General features: G+C 34.9%; 1 protein-coding gene and 1 long non-coding RNA gene across 3 annotated transcripts in view; both read right to left on the reverse strand.

Moving 5' to 3' along the window:
* LOC118276158 (potassium channel subfamily K member 1) overlaps positions 1–19,600 on the reverse strand; it is a 95,745-nt gene that overhangs the window by 3,946 nt on the left and 72,199 nt on the right. For both annotated transcript variants that reach the window (XM_035594371.2, XM_035594370.2), the window contains one exon: positions 115–255. In XM_035594371.2, coding sequence (XP_035450264.1) covers positions 115–255 — 141 coding nt within the window. The remainder of the gene's footprint in view (positions 1–114; positions 256–19,600) is intronic.
* Positions 12,010–14,158, reverse strand: LOC126912926 (uncharacterized). The gene is made up of 2 exons (XR_007707520.1): positions 13,205–14,158; positions 12,010–12,870 (listed from the first exon to the last, which is right to left on the reverse strand). It is a non-coding gene; the product is annotated as an uncharacterized LOC126912926 (long non-coding RNA).

Consider the following 19,600-nt stretch of genomic DNA (forward strand, 5'->3'; position numbering starts at 1 on the left):
GATTTGCCTTCAACAGTTTTCTATTGGCAGTCAAATCCTTAAGTAATCCATCAGCTCGGTTGCAAATCTCATAAAAAATACAACACCTTACAACATCGCATACGATACACTTACCGATGGTAGTAACAACAGTGGACGAGAAGAACAGCGACTGTCCAAAGCTCCAGTTGGGTCCTCCCGTGATGTTCCTCGAAGCTGACACGCCGCGGTTGCTCGCGCGCACCACTTCATCCAGCAACAGCTCCAGGTCATCGTCTGGTGAAGAAAAGGAGTAACTTTCGTTAATGTTCTTTATTGCAACTCCACGACCACAAAAATAAATTCGTATAACAATCAAATACTCTTTTTGGGCAATTATTAGTAAATCTCCGTTAGACATCATTATTCATTTGTTAAAGAGGACGTATGCTAAACATTGGGTACAAAAAAATACGTCGTACGTAAAATACGTCAATGTAAAATTATAAGGTACCTATCCTATTTGGTAATCAGTACCCTTAGTACGAATTTGCTTTACGTTTAAAGTAATCGTAACGAGTCTACTTTCAGCCCTTTGATTGATTGGCCAGCTCGAATGAACCAACCAATCAGAGCGTACTAAGGGTACTGATCTGGTTTAGGTCTAAAATGGGTGACTATTTTTTAAATACATAGTTATAACAGTTCATCAGATCATCACGCATACAATACAGTATCAGTATTGAAAATACAGACGCCACTCAGTATATTAATACCAATTTATTTTGATTGCAACACATCCAATCAAAATAGCATTTAGTAAAATTAGCGGTACAGAATACCACACGTAGGTAATTCTCTGAATTGAAATACGAACTGAATTTCGCTTGATATAATCATATCAAAGGGATATAGGCAAATAGGTAAATCTATTAATAGGAGATTGAACAATTTCTGGTTGTAATTAGGTATACCAGTGTAAATACAAAGGTAAATGGAGGATTAGTTAAAGTAGCTTAAGTTTTATAACATAGGTATCTATTTAGATAAGTAAAGTGTAGTCTGGTAGGTGTTACCTAGTTTTTAGGTAAGCACTGCTTATAGACCATATGCAAAAAGGTATTGAAGTTTCCTGCTTATTAAGCATTATTGCAATCCTTAATAAGCATTATTGCAAGCTTATTAAGCAGCAAACTTCAATACATTTGTGCCAATTTTAGTATATGTACCAATTATACCGATTTTAGAAGCAAATACAATACTTTTGTAACATTTTTTTTAACGTCTTTCTTTTTTTCCTTTTACCTATCACTAAACAAAAGAAAGTATTTCTACATCTCATCAAATTAATTAAATGAGTGCCGAAAACAATTTAACTATTTACCTAAATGAATTCACCAACTTCAAATTGTCATTCGTAATTACTAATTAATTTCTAACGCAAACTGCAAATAATTAGAAAAAACTAAGATTAACATTAAACTTTAATTCAACTTAAAACTATTCAAGTTCATTGAAGTTTTTAAGATCTAAACCAAATTTAATTCGGCTTTATCTACTAAATTGTAATAGATCTAACATGACTATAATCATAATATGGGCACAGAAACAATTATGAACTCCATTAGCGATCATGATATAGAAATATAATTTTCAATTAAAGCAAAACAAAGACAAAAGGTTGGCAACCCTTCACCGTTCCACAATTCAAATTAAATAAAGCTGCCCATTAATCACAATTACGCGTGTTCAAATCGCTGACACGTTTCATGAACAGCCATCATTATGTGGAAGTATTCATGTTTAATTGTCTCTTGAATAATTAACAATACACCTACTAAAATACTAAATAAAGCATGTTTTTGAACAATGTCGGCAATTTCGCAGCACTTTGTGGTTGGACAATTTTCCGAGCAGTTGCCACGAATGAGTATTACATTCTGTGTACATGCATTATTCATTTCAAGCGGCTCGGGCCCGCCGGTCGAGACCGTCCTTTGATGAAAATTAAACCTTCCAGTAACGACTAGTTTTTATATTGTTACTGCTTAGAAAAAGAACGAAATTAAAGTTGTTTTTCCAATGGAGGATGACTATTTTTGTTACGCCTATGTCTATGTGGGTAGTACGCTATTGTTGATTAGATCCTTTGTTATATTTCCGGGCTCCTGGCTATGTGCGTATCGTTATAGAATTTATAGATTACTGTCTCAATTCGGAGGCGGGTTATGCTTCTTTTTTAGGGCGTGGAAACGTAATAGACATTTTGTAGATGATTACCAATCCATAGGATAATATTGACAAGCAGAGCATAATATAATATTAGTGCATATAAACTTCGTACCGGCTCAATAATATTTTTTTTACCTTTTAAACAAATATTTAACAAATAATTCAAGACCAAAATTAGCCAAATCCGTCCAGTATTTTCGAGTTTTAGCGAGAGTAACAAACAAAAATTATTTTTCATATATAAGAAGAAGAAAGCTAAGGTAGGTATGTATTCGATGATTTCCTTATTTTTTAAGTGTATTGTTTCTAACTATTAACAAAACTACATTTCGTATAACAATATTAAACACCTAATCTTGATTTCAAAGTCTATAAATTGCCATCTTAAATAAACTCATGTTGATACGAAAGTGAACATTACCTATCCTTATTAAAATGCACTCGCCTCCGCTTATTTTGTTACGTGGCGCTAATGGAACGCTTCATAAGTATCTTATAAGAAAATTAACATACAATTTTCGATGTTGAAAGACAAAATCTTAAAATTGTGAGAATATGAGAAGCATCTTAGAAATTTTGACCATAAATGGCGTAATGTGGGCAGGTGTAGTAGGTGTTTTCGTATCCCTAATGAATGGTTTCATAGAAAACCCGTCTAATTATATCTTCTTTAAGTAATGTCATTGTATGATTGTACTAATTAACTTAATAAGTGTCGCAGTCGAAGAATCCAACTCGGATGGGCAGCATTTGGGAAGTTGCATGAAGTCTTCTCGTCAAAAATCCCGCAGTGTCTGAAGACCAGGATGTACAACCAGTGTGTGTTGCCAGTGATGACGTACGGTACCGAGACATGGTCCCTAACTGCTGGCCTTTTAGAAAGGCTCAGAGTCGCCCAGCGCGCGATGGAGAGAGCTATGCTCGGAGTATCTTTGCGCGACAAAATCCGAAATATGGAAATTCGCCAAAGAACAAGAGTTACAGACATAGCTCTCAAAATATGCAGGCTGAAGTGGCTATGGGCAGGCCACGTCGCTCGGAGGACTGATGGCCGCTGGGCCAGGAAGGTGACTGAGTGGCGACCGCGGACCGGAAGACGCAGCGTGGGCAGACCTCCCACTAGGTGGACCGACGACATCGTCAGAGTGGCGGGGAGCCAGTGGATGCAGGTGGCGGCTTGTCGTTCTACGTGGAGGACCAAGAGGGAGGCCTTTGTTCAGCAGTGGACGTCTCTCGGCTGATGATGATGATGATGTGTCGCAGTAACAGCGTTTAGCTTACAAAAACCACATTTACTTTTGGCACAAACAGAATACGCAAATCTTTGTTCAAAGGCGCCTAATTAAAAGTTACATGCGAGCCAAACTGGCTCGGCTAATGGCCGGCTTTAGGGGGCAGTAGGTGGTCACTAGGCATTATGTCATTAAGAGGCTTATTTCTCGTTGGCTGAACACCTCATGCCTTGGCCGGAGTCTCCAAGCACAAATGAAAAATTCAACTATTTCCGCGGCCGTTCACCGGGTCTTATGTAGCAAGCACTCTGCGGCATGAATTAATTAAGTTTATGAAGTTGTAACGCTGTAAATGTGGTTGAACAAAGTAAACTATTTGCTTTAGTTCAAATAAGTTAGTGAAGTTGTAAACAGACATAGATGCTTTATTTCCTAAAGGTCGAAGTCAAAGCCTAAATTGTAAACAGAATACATAAGTCGAACTTAGATTCTCGGTAATAAGAAACCTTAAATGTCAATTTGCAACCGATCAGTTCCATTTAAATCGAGGCCAGAAATAGATACGAGATCCCGAATTAAAACAACAACAATTTGTAATCTGGAAAAATCCCGCAACAAGCGATGTAAGAGACAGATGACAGAAGCAACGGGATATTTCTTAAGGAAAAATACTTTATTGAATAAAAAGTAATTTTAAAAGATTAATTAGGTTTTACAACCGGGTGCTGATAACCTTTTGGCACGAGACATCATCTGACCTTTCCGAGAAATTACAGAAATACGTCGCATCTTTATGAAACCCAGCAGTAATTCTTTGATAACTGAATGTGCTAGTAAATTATTACAATTAATTGCAATTTAATTGTAAACACGATACGCGGCGCGTACACTGTCGTGCATCGATCCTGGGGGTACTCGCGATAACCTACTGACTCCGGGGTCGGTCAATATTATGACATACGGCGCAGTGACGTCACGTAATGGCGTCGAGAAAGTGCGATGCGTTTGCAATGCACCTCTGACATTTAACACTGAGATGCGCGGATGTGCTATAAAGATGATAAATTAATGACGGTGACGATTATTTATTATTGTAGAAATTGTTTATTTATTGGTAATTAATTGCGTCGCCTTTTTGTGACGTAGGTTTTGTAAAAGTCCCTGTTGCAATAAGTACCTATATAAAGTAATGTTAAGAAGAAGGAGTATGTAATTATCTAACAGGAAAATCTCCTTTCATCAATGATGGTAAACGCTCCTACATTCCTCTTATGGGTTAAGAAAGGCGTGAATTTTCTATTATTTTTAAAGCTACAACATAAAAGCAACCGTTACCATAAAACAAAGGGTTAATTAAACCGATGGCTGGCGATAAGAGGCAAGGGAAGAGTTATTCCGCTAAAGTCGATTAGAAAATTGGATGTTGCGGCGATCGTTTGTTTCTGGGTTTGACAGCCCATCCACATAGAGAGCTGCTATTTACTGGACCGATGAAACCACACGATCGTTTCCCGAGACGTATTCATTACTATGTAGATGTTGAAGCAATGGTTTTAAGTGAAATTGCAATTTTAAGTTCGAGTTAAGTCATAATTGGGCTTAGAAATTGTACTGTTATATAGAATAGAATCAGGCGTCACTTTGCGGAATGTATTTCATTACGGAGGAGGGCGTTGCTACACATCGCATGTTAAAAAATACATCTATAAGCGGAATAAAAATAAAAAATCTGATGTATTGTTACAATTTTCCTGTTATTAAAGACATTTTTCAAAGACGACAAGTCGTATTTTCCAGTAGGTATGTTAACTAACAGGACGTTAACAGATATTAACAGGACACTACACAAGAAGGATTTGCCATAATCTTGACGCTTGGTAGAGGAGATTGCATTACAAGAGGTTTTGGTTTATCAGAGAACGCTGCTGCCCAGTCTCTGTGAATTATTAAATCCTCTTTCGGCTCTTAATTACCCGTGGGAAGAGAATGGGGTGGTGACATATGTAATCATCTTGCATATAGTTGAAGCAATTGAAACAATGTAACCAAGAATTTTGTTGTGAACCTGATTGAACAAGAGTAACCTATGGAGTTTCTTGCTCGTTCTTCTCCATAGGAATCTATACTTCATTAGAGGACTGACAGACAGACAGATACTTTTAATATTATTATTTTTGCTTTGACGTCCAAAAGTGCCTTTCTATTTGGAATTAATTTTTACCCGACTGCGCCAGAAGGGGAGAAAGCAAGCCGTATGTGCACTCACTAAGTCTTCATATTTAGAATGGGTCCCGACTGCTTCAATTTTACGATGACTTTCTTGTTTTATCGGTTTTTTCATTTTCATATTATTAAGAATCGCAGTCGGGTTTTTTAGATTTTTAAATTACATTATTGAAATAAATAATTTTGACTTTTTGACTTTTGTATTAGATCCTATCGTAATCGGGCATCGCTGATTACCAAAAGCATTTAATGTCGAAAGATATACTTCAGAACCTAGAATCATTTCATAAATATATCCACAATAAAACTTTACTATTCCCATCTCCAATTCTGATATCAATTCCAACATCGATACGTTCGCACTCGACTTGAGCACAAATATTACGTATCGCAAGATAAATATTTTCCTTTCAATTCTACACGAATGCCTAGTCATTTTCGGGATAATACCATTCTTGAGTAACGTCGCTTGTGTTAGTAGGACCTCTTATAGTCTTATACTTGTCCTTCAGCGGTATTTGTGAACACCGCCTATATGTTTATGACAGCCTGGTTGCCTGGTACCTTGTTGCGTCATTAATTATCTCTTGTTAATTAATATCTATTGTGTTTTCTACGTTATCTCAGCTATTTTATGTGTGACGATTATGTTATTTACTATCTACACTATTTGATGTAACAATGACGATAATTTCTGTTTGATGTTAAAGGTATGTGTGTCGTAAGATTGTTGTTGATATCAGATAAATAAAATTGTGAACGATTTTCCTGCTTTCCTTTAAGGAAAACTACGAGTAGTTTTATTTTAGCTGTGACTTAACCCAGTTATAATGTTCTATCATCTAGATACACATATGTAACTAGATGAACAATTTTATTTATCTTTGTAACAAGCGGCAAGAAAAAAAATATTTGGTTTACTTTTCCGCACTCAGAATTACTTAATTTCTCAAGTTGCCTTACTAATTACAATTCGGATCATTAAACCTTCTTACAGCATTGACCAAGAGTAAACATTGACCATTCACACAAGCAGATCCACTTGCATATCGCTAGACCCAACACGCAATAAAGCACACATTAAAAACTATAAACCGACTATCACCACTCAATTAATTAATAGTACTTACTATTAACAATTTAAACACACATTAGCATACATCACAGTCATATGACTTAATATGAATCAACTATAGTTACACTAGAGAAGTACCTACAGGGTCCTAAGGGCAGGGCATTGGTACCAGGGTATCATAACGCTATCAGAGTGAAATAAATCAGCGGGTGAGTGAACAATAGTTGGGTATATTTAGTTTGTAGTACAGACTTCTCAGAGATGGGGTCGATGCATTTCCCGCTCGATCTGTGCTAACGCTCCCGAGGTAGGTCAACTGAGCGAGGGTGTTGTGATGAGCGGAGCGGGTTTTTGCTGGTAATGGGGAAGCTAAATATTGTGTCCAATGTTTACTCTCTGAAAATTCTCTCTCTTGCCTGATCTTGTGGTGACGGCGTGGTGGAGGTGAATAGATTTGTCACTCCTACTCTTTTCGCGGTTGTCACAAGAGTCCATCTAAGTGACTACAGATTAAACCGACAATCTGAATCTTCTAACTGCAATGTCCTAAGTAAGCGGTTTGACACTTATCAAGATGGCAAACTAGAGGGGATACCCATAGTCAAGCAGGCTTCTGTCATAGGTTCTTGACTTGTAACATAATTTTTTGGTTAATGAGTTACACTGTATAATAATTTGTGCAACATTGCCTCTGTTTGCATAGTAGTCATATTGCATAGTTATTTTTTGTTATAAAAAAAAACTTTTATAATGAGCGTTTTCTAGTTTTCTACGCTACAACATAACGTTTGTCTAGAAACAATTATTTGCAATATTGTAAAATTTTCCGCTCGTTTATACAATGTAGCCCGACCTTTACCACGAGATAGTTCTTGAGGTCAGCCAGTGTACGGGGGTGTGGCCGTCGATACGATATACATTTTGTTACTACAATTTGTGGCTACTAACCACCTATGCACTCCTGGTAACATTAATACAATATTGACCGCGTTCCAGGTGGATAAAATGGGTTGGGAATTCGAAAAATGGGTTAAATGTTTTTCACGTGCAAAATAAACAGTTTTTGGGGCTTTTCTTGTATTTAAAAATGCGTCCCGTGTTAGACTATTTAAATGGGCCTGTTCTACAGAACCCCTTGTGTTTGGATTGCTAAAATTTCTCCTCTTGTCAGGTGAGTTGGCTATCGCAGTTTGGGAATCGCGATTAAAAGTGCACTTAGTCCCTCAGTCGCCCGGAGCTGCGGATTGCCTAGCGGGCTACCAGGGCTCCGGCTCGAAAAGCAGGAGTACGGAGTGCTTTTCAGTCAGTAAGAGTCTGATACTCCCTCTCGCCTCGCCTAAGGCGGGAGAAGTAGTTGGATGGTACAGGCCACCGGAAGAGTACAGGTGCTAACAAAAGTCTTTTACTTTCTGCTTTTACCCCATAGTAACATCCCAAGCACAACCGATTTATTCAAACCCTTTTCTTAAATTAAGACCAGCGTCTAACCTCAATCTGCTCTCATTCTGAATGACAGAACTTTTAATAGAAACCAAGTATTAGGGAACTAGGGATATCTTTTATATATGTGAGCACGAGCGTTAAGTACATAAATATAATATCATATGTAAGTTTATCTATCAGGATGTTTAGTACGGTCCGACATGCGGTTCAATGAATTTTATCCGGCGGATAAGATCATGAGTAGGCTCATAGTTCCACTGAGAAAGATCAGAAATCCTTTTGTTGCCATGCTTCCGATATTATTATGGTGATATTGTGAAATAAAAATGTGTATGAAATATAATCGGTTAGGTAGATGTGATTTTCTATAAAAAGAACATAACATTTGTATTTTAAATACTACTGCCTAGTTTTTCGAATATAGTTGTGAGTATGAGTTCGTTTTCAGCTACGTTAAATCGTAATTGAGGATTTTTCAGTAATACCTATGTAAGGGCACTTTCTCACGGTGATCTTTAGTAGCAAATCGCTGTCGAGCATTCGCTACTAACGCTATGTTAAAACTGTATCAAATCCAGACTTTGCGACAGCATTGCTGCAAAAGTCTCCATAGGCGAGGGCCTTTAGGCTCCTTTTTAGGTAGTGATACCCAGGGTATTACAAGATCATAACAGTACCTTCAGTGACCAGGTATGAGACAAACGAAATAGACCTTTCTAAAAGACTTATTAAGAAAAAACTATATTTTCTTACCTCTAAACACACCTAGTTAGATCGTACATAAGATATCGTTTCTCAGAAGGCGGTCAGATGGTCGGCAAATGACTCGTTTGACAAGGGTAGCTAATTCCGAAGCTGTCTCGCTTTGACGTTACCCGATTATTACATTTTTATATAACTTCAACTAGGCATACCTAGGGAATTGTTCTAGAAACGGTGCCTTGAGAATATAAAAAAAATGTAGATATGCTAGAATTCATAAGACATTGTTACGCCAAATCCGATCGCAGTGCCATCTACTGAAGACATTTTTGGTTAATAAAAAGTCTGAGTAGACCTCGACTTATTTAAACAATGTAAATAAAAAAGAAATATTTTGTGTGTAAGTAGTTGATACCAGTTTATTTTTAGGTAGACTAGGTATGTTGCAGTGTTTTCTAGAAAAAAGGACCATTAAAATAAAACCAGCTTTTGATCTTATGGAACAGAATATTCGAAACGTGTTTTGCTTCTGGGCGTTACTCACTCTTCGTAATGCTTATGTTTAATACTTGTAATTGATATCTATAATCTGTAAGTATCAAAATGTCATCTAACACGTAAGATAAGTAATTCAAGTCAGTGCATGACTTTAAAATCAAAACATGTAAAAATGTAAAATGTCATAGTGACTTTATCTGTTATGACATATCTAATTAAATGTATCAATTTCGCATAGATGGACGATGAATCACTGAAGGCTACTTTTTGTAGGTGTATCTTTGCGGTCAACTACTTACTGTTTTTACAAGTTAAGCCACAGACAAAAACTTATTTTAATCTACACTTGGGAGCGAAGAAACGGAGCCATTAGCGTTGTTTCTTTTTCATTTCTTGATCAATATTTTCTGATACAAGTATTTTATTAATGAGTAACCTATGTTGTATAAAAGTATTTTTTTATATGGTATAAGCCGGTAAACGAGTAAACGGATCACCTGATGGTAAGCAAGTTACAATTGCGTTGCCGTTGGGCCTCCGGTAACTTCACTCACACAACGAAACACAGCGAAACTCAACGTTGTTTCACGTCGGTTTTCTGTGAGGCCGTGGTATCACTCCGGTCAAGCCGGCCCATTCGTGCTGAAGCATGGATCTCCCATACTAATTTAATTGTCTATAGTGTATTCAGAGAAGTCGGGTAAGAAATGCCGGCCTTATCTAGCTATTTCAAATATTGACGTGAAAATGTATTACTTTATAACCTACTTGCAGAAATAAATATCATTTCTCATTGCCTCTAAAATGAGAGATATCTTGTTGTAAAATTAATGTAGAAGGTTCTTTAAAACTAAAATAATAACTCTAATGGCTCCATTTCCTTACTCCCAAGTGTAGCCAACTAACATTAGTTAACAAGTAATTTTTTTCATCGCTACAGAGCAACACCCACATTCGACTAAACACCGAACTCCCAAACATTGTTTCAATACGATCACGTAATGTGGTTTAGTTGAGTGAGCACTGAGCACACGAACTCAAAGCAAACAGGAGGGTAGTGGATAAACCTATTTCCAGGGTATGTTCACACAACCCACTACGTCTGTCGGCCCACGCGTGACGTCGGTATTTGAGTCGAAGTAAAATGTATAAAAAGGACATTAAGTATAGAATTACGTAGGTTTTAGTGCCAGTTTCATCTTTTAGAAGATACTTTTTGCTAGTTAATGACTATTGTCATTTTTGTTGCTTAAAGCAAAATGCACAAAATTAACTGCTTATGGTAATCTACAGTTTAGTGGGTTACGTAAAAGGAATAACTTTAGATGATGTATTTTAAGGGACATTAAAGCAAAATAGTTAATGTCTCTCGTGGATCCAATTATAGATAGATAGATAGATAGATATAACGTCACGCCTTTAATCCCCGAAGGGGTAGGCAGAGGTGCACATTATGGCACATAATGCTAATGTACACCCACATTTAGAACATAATTATATTTATTTATATATGTATTTTGATTAACCCAGTAAGGGCAAAGTTTAAAGAAAAAAGTGGAAAATTGACAAGCAATTGTTTAACAAGTTTCAGGAAAGACTAACATAGTCGTGTCTATTGCTGTTTGACCTTGTAAGAGTCTCCCAGAGGAAAGTTAAAAGCAAAAAGTTACAAAATAAGTTTCAGTAGTTTTTATTTATGTCACAAACTGTGTTTCTTTCTCAGTAACTACTGACTAAATTATGTTATTTATAGTAGCTACCACAAAACAATAAAATGTGACAAACATACACAGATGTGTATGTTGTTTCTAGATTCGCTCGTTTCGAAGCAACACTTTGGAATGAGCGCCTAGCTTCACTGACAGACAGACTGACGGACAATTCAATTTGACGTTTCAAAAGTGCCTTATTTAGGATTAAATGAAATAAATGCTTTGACTTTGACTTTGAATTCTTGATTACATCTTAGATCCTTGAGAAATTACCTATCATCGAAGCCGTCGACCCCAGTAGGTAATTTAAACATGTTTTTTATATTATTCTAAATTAAATAACAGATTATGTTAAACATAAAAATGTTTTGTATTTAATTAGACATCTGGTAGAATAACCAGTTGCAGCCGGCTGCACAAACGGTACTAATTTGACCTTATTAATATTTATAAGGCCTTTTAGACTAGTGCTAGACAATTAAAAATATTATTTGCATATTGTTTTTCTAGATAATAGTCGTGGTGGCTCGGAGGTTTAAGACGTCCGCTTCTCACGCATAAGTGTTTGAGTTGGAAATCTACCAACGGGAAGTCCCAATGTGACTATTTCCAAGTTTTATATACTTTCTAAGATTAGGGTAAAACCGGGATAGATGCCCTACTTTTCGAAAATGTTTAATTATTTGAATACCAAACATATTTGCATAGATTGTCCCTTTAATATAGTTAGTTTAATCATTTATAGAGCTTTAGAACCTGTATTTATTTACCTAACCATTATTGGTTTTGCAAAAATTAAATTTTTGCGAAACACATTTTTTGGGGATAGGTGCCTACCTATATGGATAGATGCCTCACTATGAAATCGCTTAAGAGGATAGATGCCTGTGATGCGGGATAGATGCCTTTTTAAATAATCAACAAGAATACGTAATCACAATGTAATATTTATTTATTATCTTCATATAAAATGCTTAACCATAATTATATTTATGCATGTCTTCAACAAAAAATAAAAAAAAATCTGTTTAAGCTATAACATATTAAAATTATCATCTCAAACGAAACATTCCCGTTTCAGCGTAGAAATAATTATTTAACATAAAAAAAAACAATATTCATCTCTTACAAAATAAAATCTAATCAGATTTGGACTTCGTATTATTATAGGTATCAAAGCATTCTACGCAAACATTTTCATCGATAGCATTAGTCTCGTCTAATTTTTTTAGTTTTTTAGTTGTGGTTTTTTTCACGGGTAGTCCTTTGGTTTTTTTACCTTTTTCAGCATTAGGTGAGAGGTGATCTTCATTCTCACTGTTTGAGCTATAAATAGCTAGTCTTTTACGTGATCCACGATCCTTGTTTACTTTTAAATAATAATCATTTTCTTTATGACTGCAATCAGTCGCGTCACCATCTGTTTCTTCACTTGAGTCATAGTTTTTCTTTGGGTTTCCTTTCTTATTTTTATTTTTTTGTATTTGTTCTTTGGCTTTTTTATTTGATTTTTTCATTGTTCGTCTTTTTTTGGTAGCTTCAGTCTTGTTTATCTTAGATTCTATTTGTTTCTTTTTCCTTTCAGCTATATCCCTTTTTTCTTTTATTTTTTCTCTAGAATTGAGAATATCTGCCGATTGTTTAGCTCTTCTTGCTAAAGTCAGATATATCTATATTAACTATATCAACAATATCAATAAGTCTATCTTCTAAAATCTGAGGATCGATCAAAAGGCTTGGTGAGTTTCGGTTGAATGAAGTTGAGGCATATTGGGTGGTGTTACGTTCAGGTCTGCAACATACAAATATTCGTTTTCAAATGTAGTTGAACAATCAATTGAAGAAACCGGAAGTGTGGTTGTTTTTCAACTTCAACTTGCAGTATAGAGCAATACTTGCAGAGCATAGAGGGATAGAAGCCCCTAAAGTCAACTATCCCTTGTAAACTCGGGGCAACTATCCTTTTCACTAGGGATAGATGCCTCTCAATATTTTATAAATAAAATAAATGCAAACATCAGTGATTAACTCTTAAATGTGTTCACAAAGAACCAATGTATTAAAACAATTCAAATAAAATGTAATCATTTAACTGTTTATAAAGATATGGAATAGTGAATACTTACGTTTGAAATTTTGAAGCGTTCGTCGCGTCCGCTGAGAATGTACTGCGACACACAAGCGAGAAATGTCAGTCTAGCACAACAACTCGCGCGTCACTTAGGTGGGGGGTGCATGTGGCGCGTATTTAAACAACGAATTTGCTGTTTCGTTCTCCCGTAGTTGAGTTTTTAGAAACGAGGCATCTATCCTAGCGCGGCATCTATCCCGGTTTTACCCTATATAGATACCACTAACAAAAGGTGAAGGAAAAGATTGTGAGGAAACCTAGGTTTATAATTGCCTATTCTAAGTTTGAAATCGCCAACCCGCATTGAGCAAGCGTGATGATTAATGCTTAAACCTTCTCCGTGTGACAAGAGGCCTTTGGTCAGCAGTGGCCACATATAGGCTGTTGATGTGATGTTCACAAAGATGACGAAAATTAGAGCTGATTCTATTCAAACGTGCTTTTTCTTGAACAAGCCAAATTCAGGAATAAATCAGTTTGAAATTGTTACTTATTGTGACATTCAAAAGTAAATAAAGCTCACTTTAAAATACTTTCAATAAAAATTGAATTTCGAATACCTAATTCGAAATTCAATCATGGCGTCCGTCAAATTTGATTTTATTATCTCTGGGCAAAGGTAATTCGTTTTAAGGCCTACATTTATTCTCTTTGTAGATTAAATAAATAAAATATTTCCTTTGTTAAATAATTGAATAAAAATAGAAGATAGGAGTGTGGTTGTGAACAGCAGCGCCTGTTTACTTAGTGTCGAGTCAGTGGGCCGGCAATATGGCGGCCGCATCTTGGTTGCAATGCTTTGATACCTCTGCATTCAACCGTATATACTCTGTGGCTATCAACTCGATTTGCAGTTTCTCTATAACGCGATTATTTTAAATGGATTATGAAGTGAGGGATAAATAAGATTACTTCTCGTTGAAGACTATGAAATTAGTGAGAAATAAATAATTCTAAACCTCTAGAAAATAACTGATAAGTATTCAGTGGTTCTCTGTTTTTTTTTATTATTAAAAAATATAAAAAGTAAGATAACTGAGGTTATATTATTAATAGGTACATAGGTACATTACGTATTCAAGAAATGAAGAAATATCGAGAATTCCGTTATACTTAGATATAAATAAAGTTGTAAAAACATGTAGTAGCCACGTGCACTATTTAATATTATGTTAACAATAAACATGGTGACATTTATTTTGCATATCTATTCTTTTATTTTTATGTTACTTAGTATATTTCCAAGAAAGTTGTTCCGGGTCTGGATCGACTAAACACAGCTGGGGAAAAAGCCAAAACTAGTAATTCCTAGACACAAAAAAATGTAAATAAGTATAGAATTTATTTTATACAAAAAAAAAAAATTGATAAATTCATGTGGCTATTTATAAGTGTGTGAGAGCCATACTTCGGCACGAATGTGGCTCGACCGGAGTAATACCACGGCCTCACCGAAAACCGACGTGAAACAACGCGTGCGTTGTGTGAGGTTACTGGAGCCCAAATTACACCCCTTCTCAATCTTCCCAATCCCCGATTCCCCAACAACCCTTAAATTCATAACCCCAAAAGACGGGAACGCACCTGTAACGACTCTGGTGTTTCGAGTGTCCTTGGGCGGCGATCATTGCTTACCGTGTGTATCAGGTGATCCGTCTGCTCGTTTACCGGCTTATACCATAAAAAAAGTCCAAACCTCATTTCTAAAACAAAATGTTGTTTTTTAGTGTCTGATGAATAACGTCAGACAAAGCTACCTACTACCCACCCACATTACACAAAACATAATAATATTATCATTCATTAGGCAACAATAATCTATGGAAGTTTTTTCTATTCGTGGGTTCTGTACCGAAATGCTGGAATATACTTATAGCACATGTATTGTAGCCATATGTGTAGTAGTAGTGGTGAACAGATTTTGATGAAATTTAGTATACACGCAGGGTATGGCCTGACTTGGGTGATAGGATACTTTTTATTCTACGGGAACGCGGGCGAAGCCGCTGGCAGACACCATTTGAAAATAGAAAATAGTATCAGTGATACGGAATCCGTTGTATTTACTTTGTACGATTTGATCTTGACAAGTTTTTTTTACTACCGAATGTGATCAAAAAATTTAGTCGGTTAGAAACCATAGTAGACTAGACTATGTCATTAGTCATCTGGCCTTGTAAGATGACAGTAACCGACTAACCGGTCAGTTTCCTTAATTATTTATTTATTTATTTATCACTGCTTATAAATGTGTGTTTAATGGAGAAACTCATCACGGATCTATTTTAAAACACGTTGTATTACGCAATATTGTAAATTACAAAATAAGTAAGTATGTTTGTTGCTAAGCGCAGAACTACCGTACTGGACAAAAATTGTTATTTTTTTTTTGTAATTTATAACCCTTATTGTCAAAATAATGATTTTTCCGCAGGTTCCAGTTGAATATCGACAATACAAGGAAAACGCGATATAAGGAAAACGCGAACACCCTCAAGAAATTTCCTATAGTTTATCTATATGCTATTGAATGTACTACAAAGTTTACCAGTATACAAAAATACGAGTATACCTCTCTAACTAGCATTATAAGGCCTAATTACCTCCCTTCCTAATCTTCACAATCCCCGATTTCCCAACAACCATTAAATTCCTAACCCTTAAAAGGACGGCAACGCACTTGTAACGCCTCTGGTGTTTCGGGTGTCCATGGGCGGCGGCAATAGCTTACCATCAAATGATCCGTCTGCTCGTTTACCATATTACCATAAAAAACATGTCTTAAACTAATCCATCTTATGATAATCACTATTGCACAATAACCACAATTCGGTTACCTTGTCCTAAACCAGTTTGTTTACCCGTCTCGGCTCCATTAACTATAAGAATGTGACTATTGCTTGATAGGACCACAACCTTATAAACAAAACCAGTTTGTTTTTTGTTGATCTTCATAATTTTCCGTTGAGAACGAAATCTTCTAGCCAAATACTTTTTTGGTTTTAGAAACTTTTGTAATGAAGCTAACTGCTGTAATCAGAGTAATTTGATGGTTACAATTTTTGGTATAATTATGTATATTAATGGTATATATTTTTGGTGCATGTTTGGTATAATAGTGGTTAAAATAAAATATCATAGCACACCCACCGTATTGAAATCAAGATGGCGGGTATACCAGTAATTTGGCAATAATTTTGTTTCGATGGAAGTACATTTTTTTAAAGCTAGGTACTAAATAGAACAATTTAGGTACTATTTTTGATACACCCGCCATTTTGACACTCACTTACTTAACAACATCGTTACAAAGGAATGGTTTAAGTAATCATTAAATGTCTCTGAGTACGGTATTAAGTATTTTATTAATTTATTTAGATTTTAATTTATAGTTTGTCTACTTAATTATGTAATCATAATTATGTGTAAGTCGTAATTTGATAACCTAGGACACACGTGGATAAAATATTTTTGATCTTTTGTATACCATTTTACACATGCTTAATATTAGCATTTTGTATTAGATATATGTATTAGATAATAATTCTTATGTATATTTAAGCAACGCAATGAACAAAGAACGAAATCATTCTGTAAATAAGATAGTGCAACAAAATAATAATATGACTTCGTTATGTTACATAGTACATTAAATTATATTATAACATTAGTATGTTATCGTTACAACGATATAACATATCAAGAACGTATCTCTTAAATAAAGTAATTAAGTAAGTTAATTTACCATTAAAACAAGTTTTATTTGTAAGTAGGACGATTTAATGACTGTATAACAATATTATTAATGCAGTATTCATGATTTTTGGTCAGTAATTAGTAAGATAGTTGATTTTATTGATTTATAATTTGGTTGGTTTGATAGTGACAGTGTGTTCGTTGCAACGTGAAGTCAATATAGGTATATACAATGACTTACATTTTTAAAGTAGTTGATATTTTGAATGATTCCAGATGTTTAGATTATGTCATTTGTGAGACATACTAAGTTAATTATTATGTTTTTCGGCTTACTCCCGTAATTATTTGACGAGGAACTCGACTAGTTTTAAGCCATGTTAGAGGCTCATATTCATGAACAACGCGACACACGACGCGACGATACAGTAACAGCGCGACAATCGCGTCGATCGACGTCGTCGTGTAACAAGATTCAATTTTGACATATAAAAAACTTTAAGATAGGTTTATTATATTTTTAACAGAAAAACGAGAAGCATAATGATGACATTAAAACATTCTTCTTAATTCTCAAATTACATAGTGTTTGAAAAAATAGGTATTCGATAGCTGCCTATATATCTGAATCACGATATCAGTGTAGATAACCTGACCTACTCTACTGCCGGTTTAAATATCAAATTACAACTATATTAGAAAAATAACACTCCGAAATGTCAATATTCTCAAAAATTTCAAGTTTGTATTGGAATAAAGTCGTAAAAATAAACCAATTTTATTTGTCTATAATTTAGATTAAAAATGGATAAGCTTCAAAACTACTGAATCGATTTTGAAAAATCCTTTCTCCATTATCCTACAAAATAATTGATGCGTGCTTTGTAACGGTGGAAACGGTCAATAGTTTCAAAGCTTAGCTATTACATCTTCGTTGTATAGCTATATGTAGCTGGGATCCTACATAATAAAGTCTTATTTAAAAAAAAATCTTTCAAAATTTTACGCGTATGAAGACACAGGAATAAAACTAGTGTTGAGTATTCAAACGTAAATTAGAATAACTAACTAATTAGATATTTAAAAAAGATAAAACTGATTTCTCATGTGATAGTGTTACAAATTCCTAATTCAGTGATAATATCAAGATATTACCTATATAAAACTGAATATAATGTTACATCTACTAAATATAGTAATCCTTTTGATATGGGAAGGTCATTTTATTCTATTGACCATGTGTAAGATAAAAAAAAATATCGATACGATACGTTTAATCTTGTTGATATTTATGTTAAATCGTAAATAAATTGATTTACATAAATATGTTAGGTAGATTGAATATTTTAGGTATCGTTTATAATCTTAGTTAGTTAAGTGATATTTTTTATGTGTAGTCGTTTATTTTTTGAACGGCTCTTTATAATGGAATACCTATTTTGGTTTTAGTTACGTAATGCCAAAGTCTAGACATGTTTTTAAATATGAAAACAAACACTAAGTATTTGTTTATACTGGGAACTAAATCTGAGATCTCTTTATAGCGTTTTGTCTTGCAATTGGTATTTAGCACAGACGTTTAAAAAACTTTTTTTTGGTATAAGCCGGTAAACGAGCAGATGGTTTACCTGATGGTAGGTAATTGCCGCCGCCCATGGACACTTCAAAACACCAGAGGCGTTACAAGTGTGTTGTCGGCCTTTTGAGGTTTATTAATTCAAGGGTTGTTGGGGAAATCGAGGATTGGGAAGATTGGGAAAGAGTTCAACGAAACACAACGCAAGTGTAGTTTCACGCCGATATTCTGTGAGGTGACTTTAAACTAAACTAAAATGCAGACGAGTCCAATCCTACTTAAAATTTTACTAAAAAATTAATATACTAATTAACATCCAATATGAACAATCTCAATAAGCAATAACAAAAAAAAAACAGATGAAAAACGAAATTCCTTTTTTGAAATCAAGTAAAATCCATCAAACACAGACAGAAACATTGTCGATTTAAAATTCGAATATTCCCTTCCCATGTCGTAGGTAGTACAGTAAAATCGATAAAAGTAAGGAGTTACTACTGCACTGTATTGCAGACATTTCAAATATTTACCAGCTGCAAGCACTACGGTTATGCCCACAACATGTTATTATGTAGCTAGCTTTATACCCAGTATATTTGCGAGAATGTTATGTTGCTATTATTTACTTATAGCGTTTTGCTATTATTTACTTATAGTTTTTATTACTGGTTTTAGATTTTAATAGTTGGTACTTAATTGTAAGGTTTTAGGGGCTGATTAGGATTGGATTAAGTATTGTTATTCATAATTAGAATTTCAGTCAGTTTCAAGATTAACTGACGAAATCTAATAATTTTACTGCGAATTGTGGGTACAATTATGTAGTTGTTCGGGTCTGAGTAATAATTAGAGTAGGGTAAACGTCCAAAAACAAAATAAACTAATATGTAGATATTACCTCTTACAGTCCCATTTTTCAGGGAATAAATAATAGAATATATCGTGGGACACTTTCATTTTCCACTAGATAAAGCAGATAAGGAAAGATCGCGCCATGAGAAATAAGTTGGCTGGAAAGATTCACAGATTATAAACTTCGGTTACGAAATAAAACCTTTTTTGTGTCGACCTATAAATTATTTGTAATCAGCCAGTAACATACCTAATGTCATTATCGAC

Source organism: Spodoptera frugiperda, chromosome 31 (assembly GCF_023101765.2).
Source record: "Spodoptera frugiperda isolate SF20-4 chromosome 31, AGI-APGP_CSIRO_Sfru_2.0, whole genome shotgun sequence".
In the NCBI taxonomy this organism is placed as follows: domain Eukaryota; kingdom Metazoa; phylum Arthropoda; class Insecta; order Lepidoptera; family Noctuidae; genus Spodoptera; species Spodoptera frugiperda.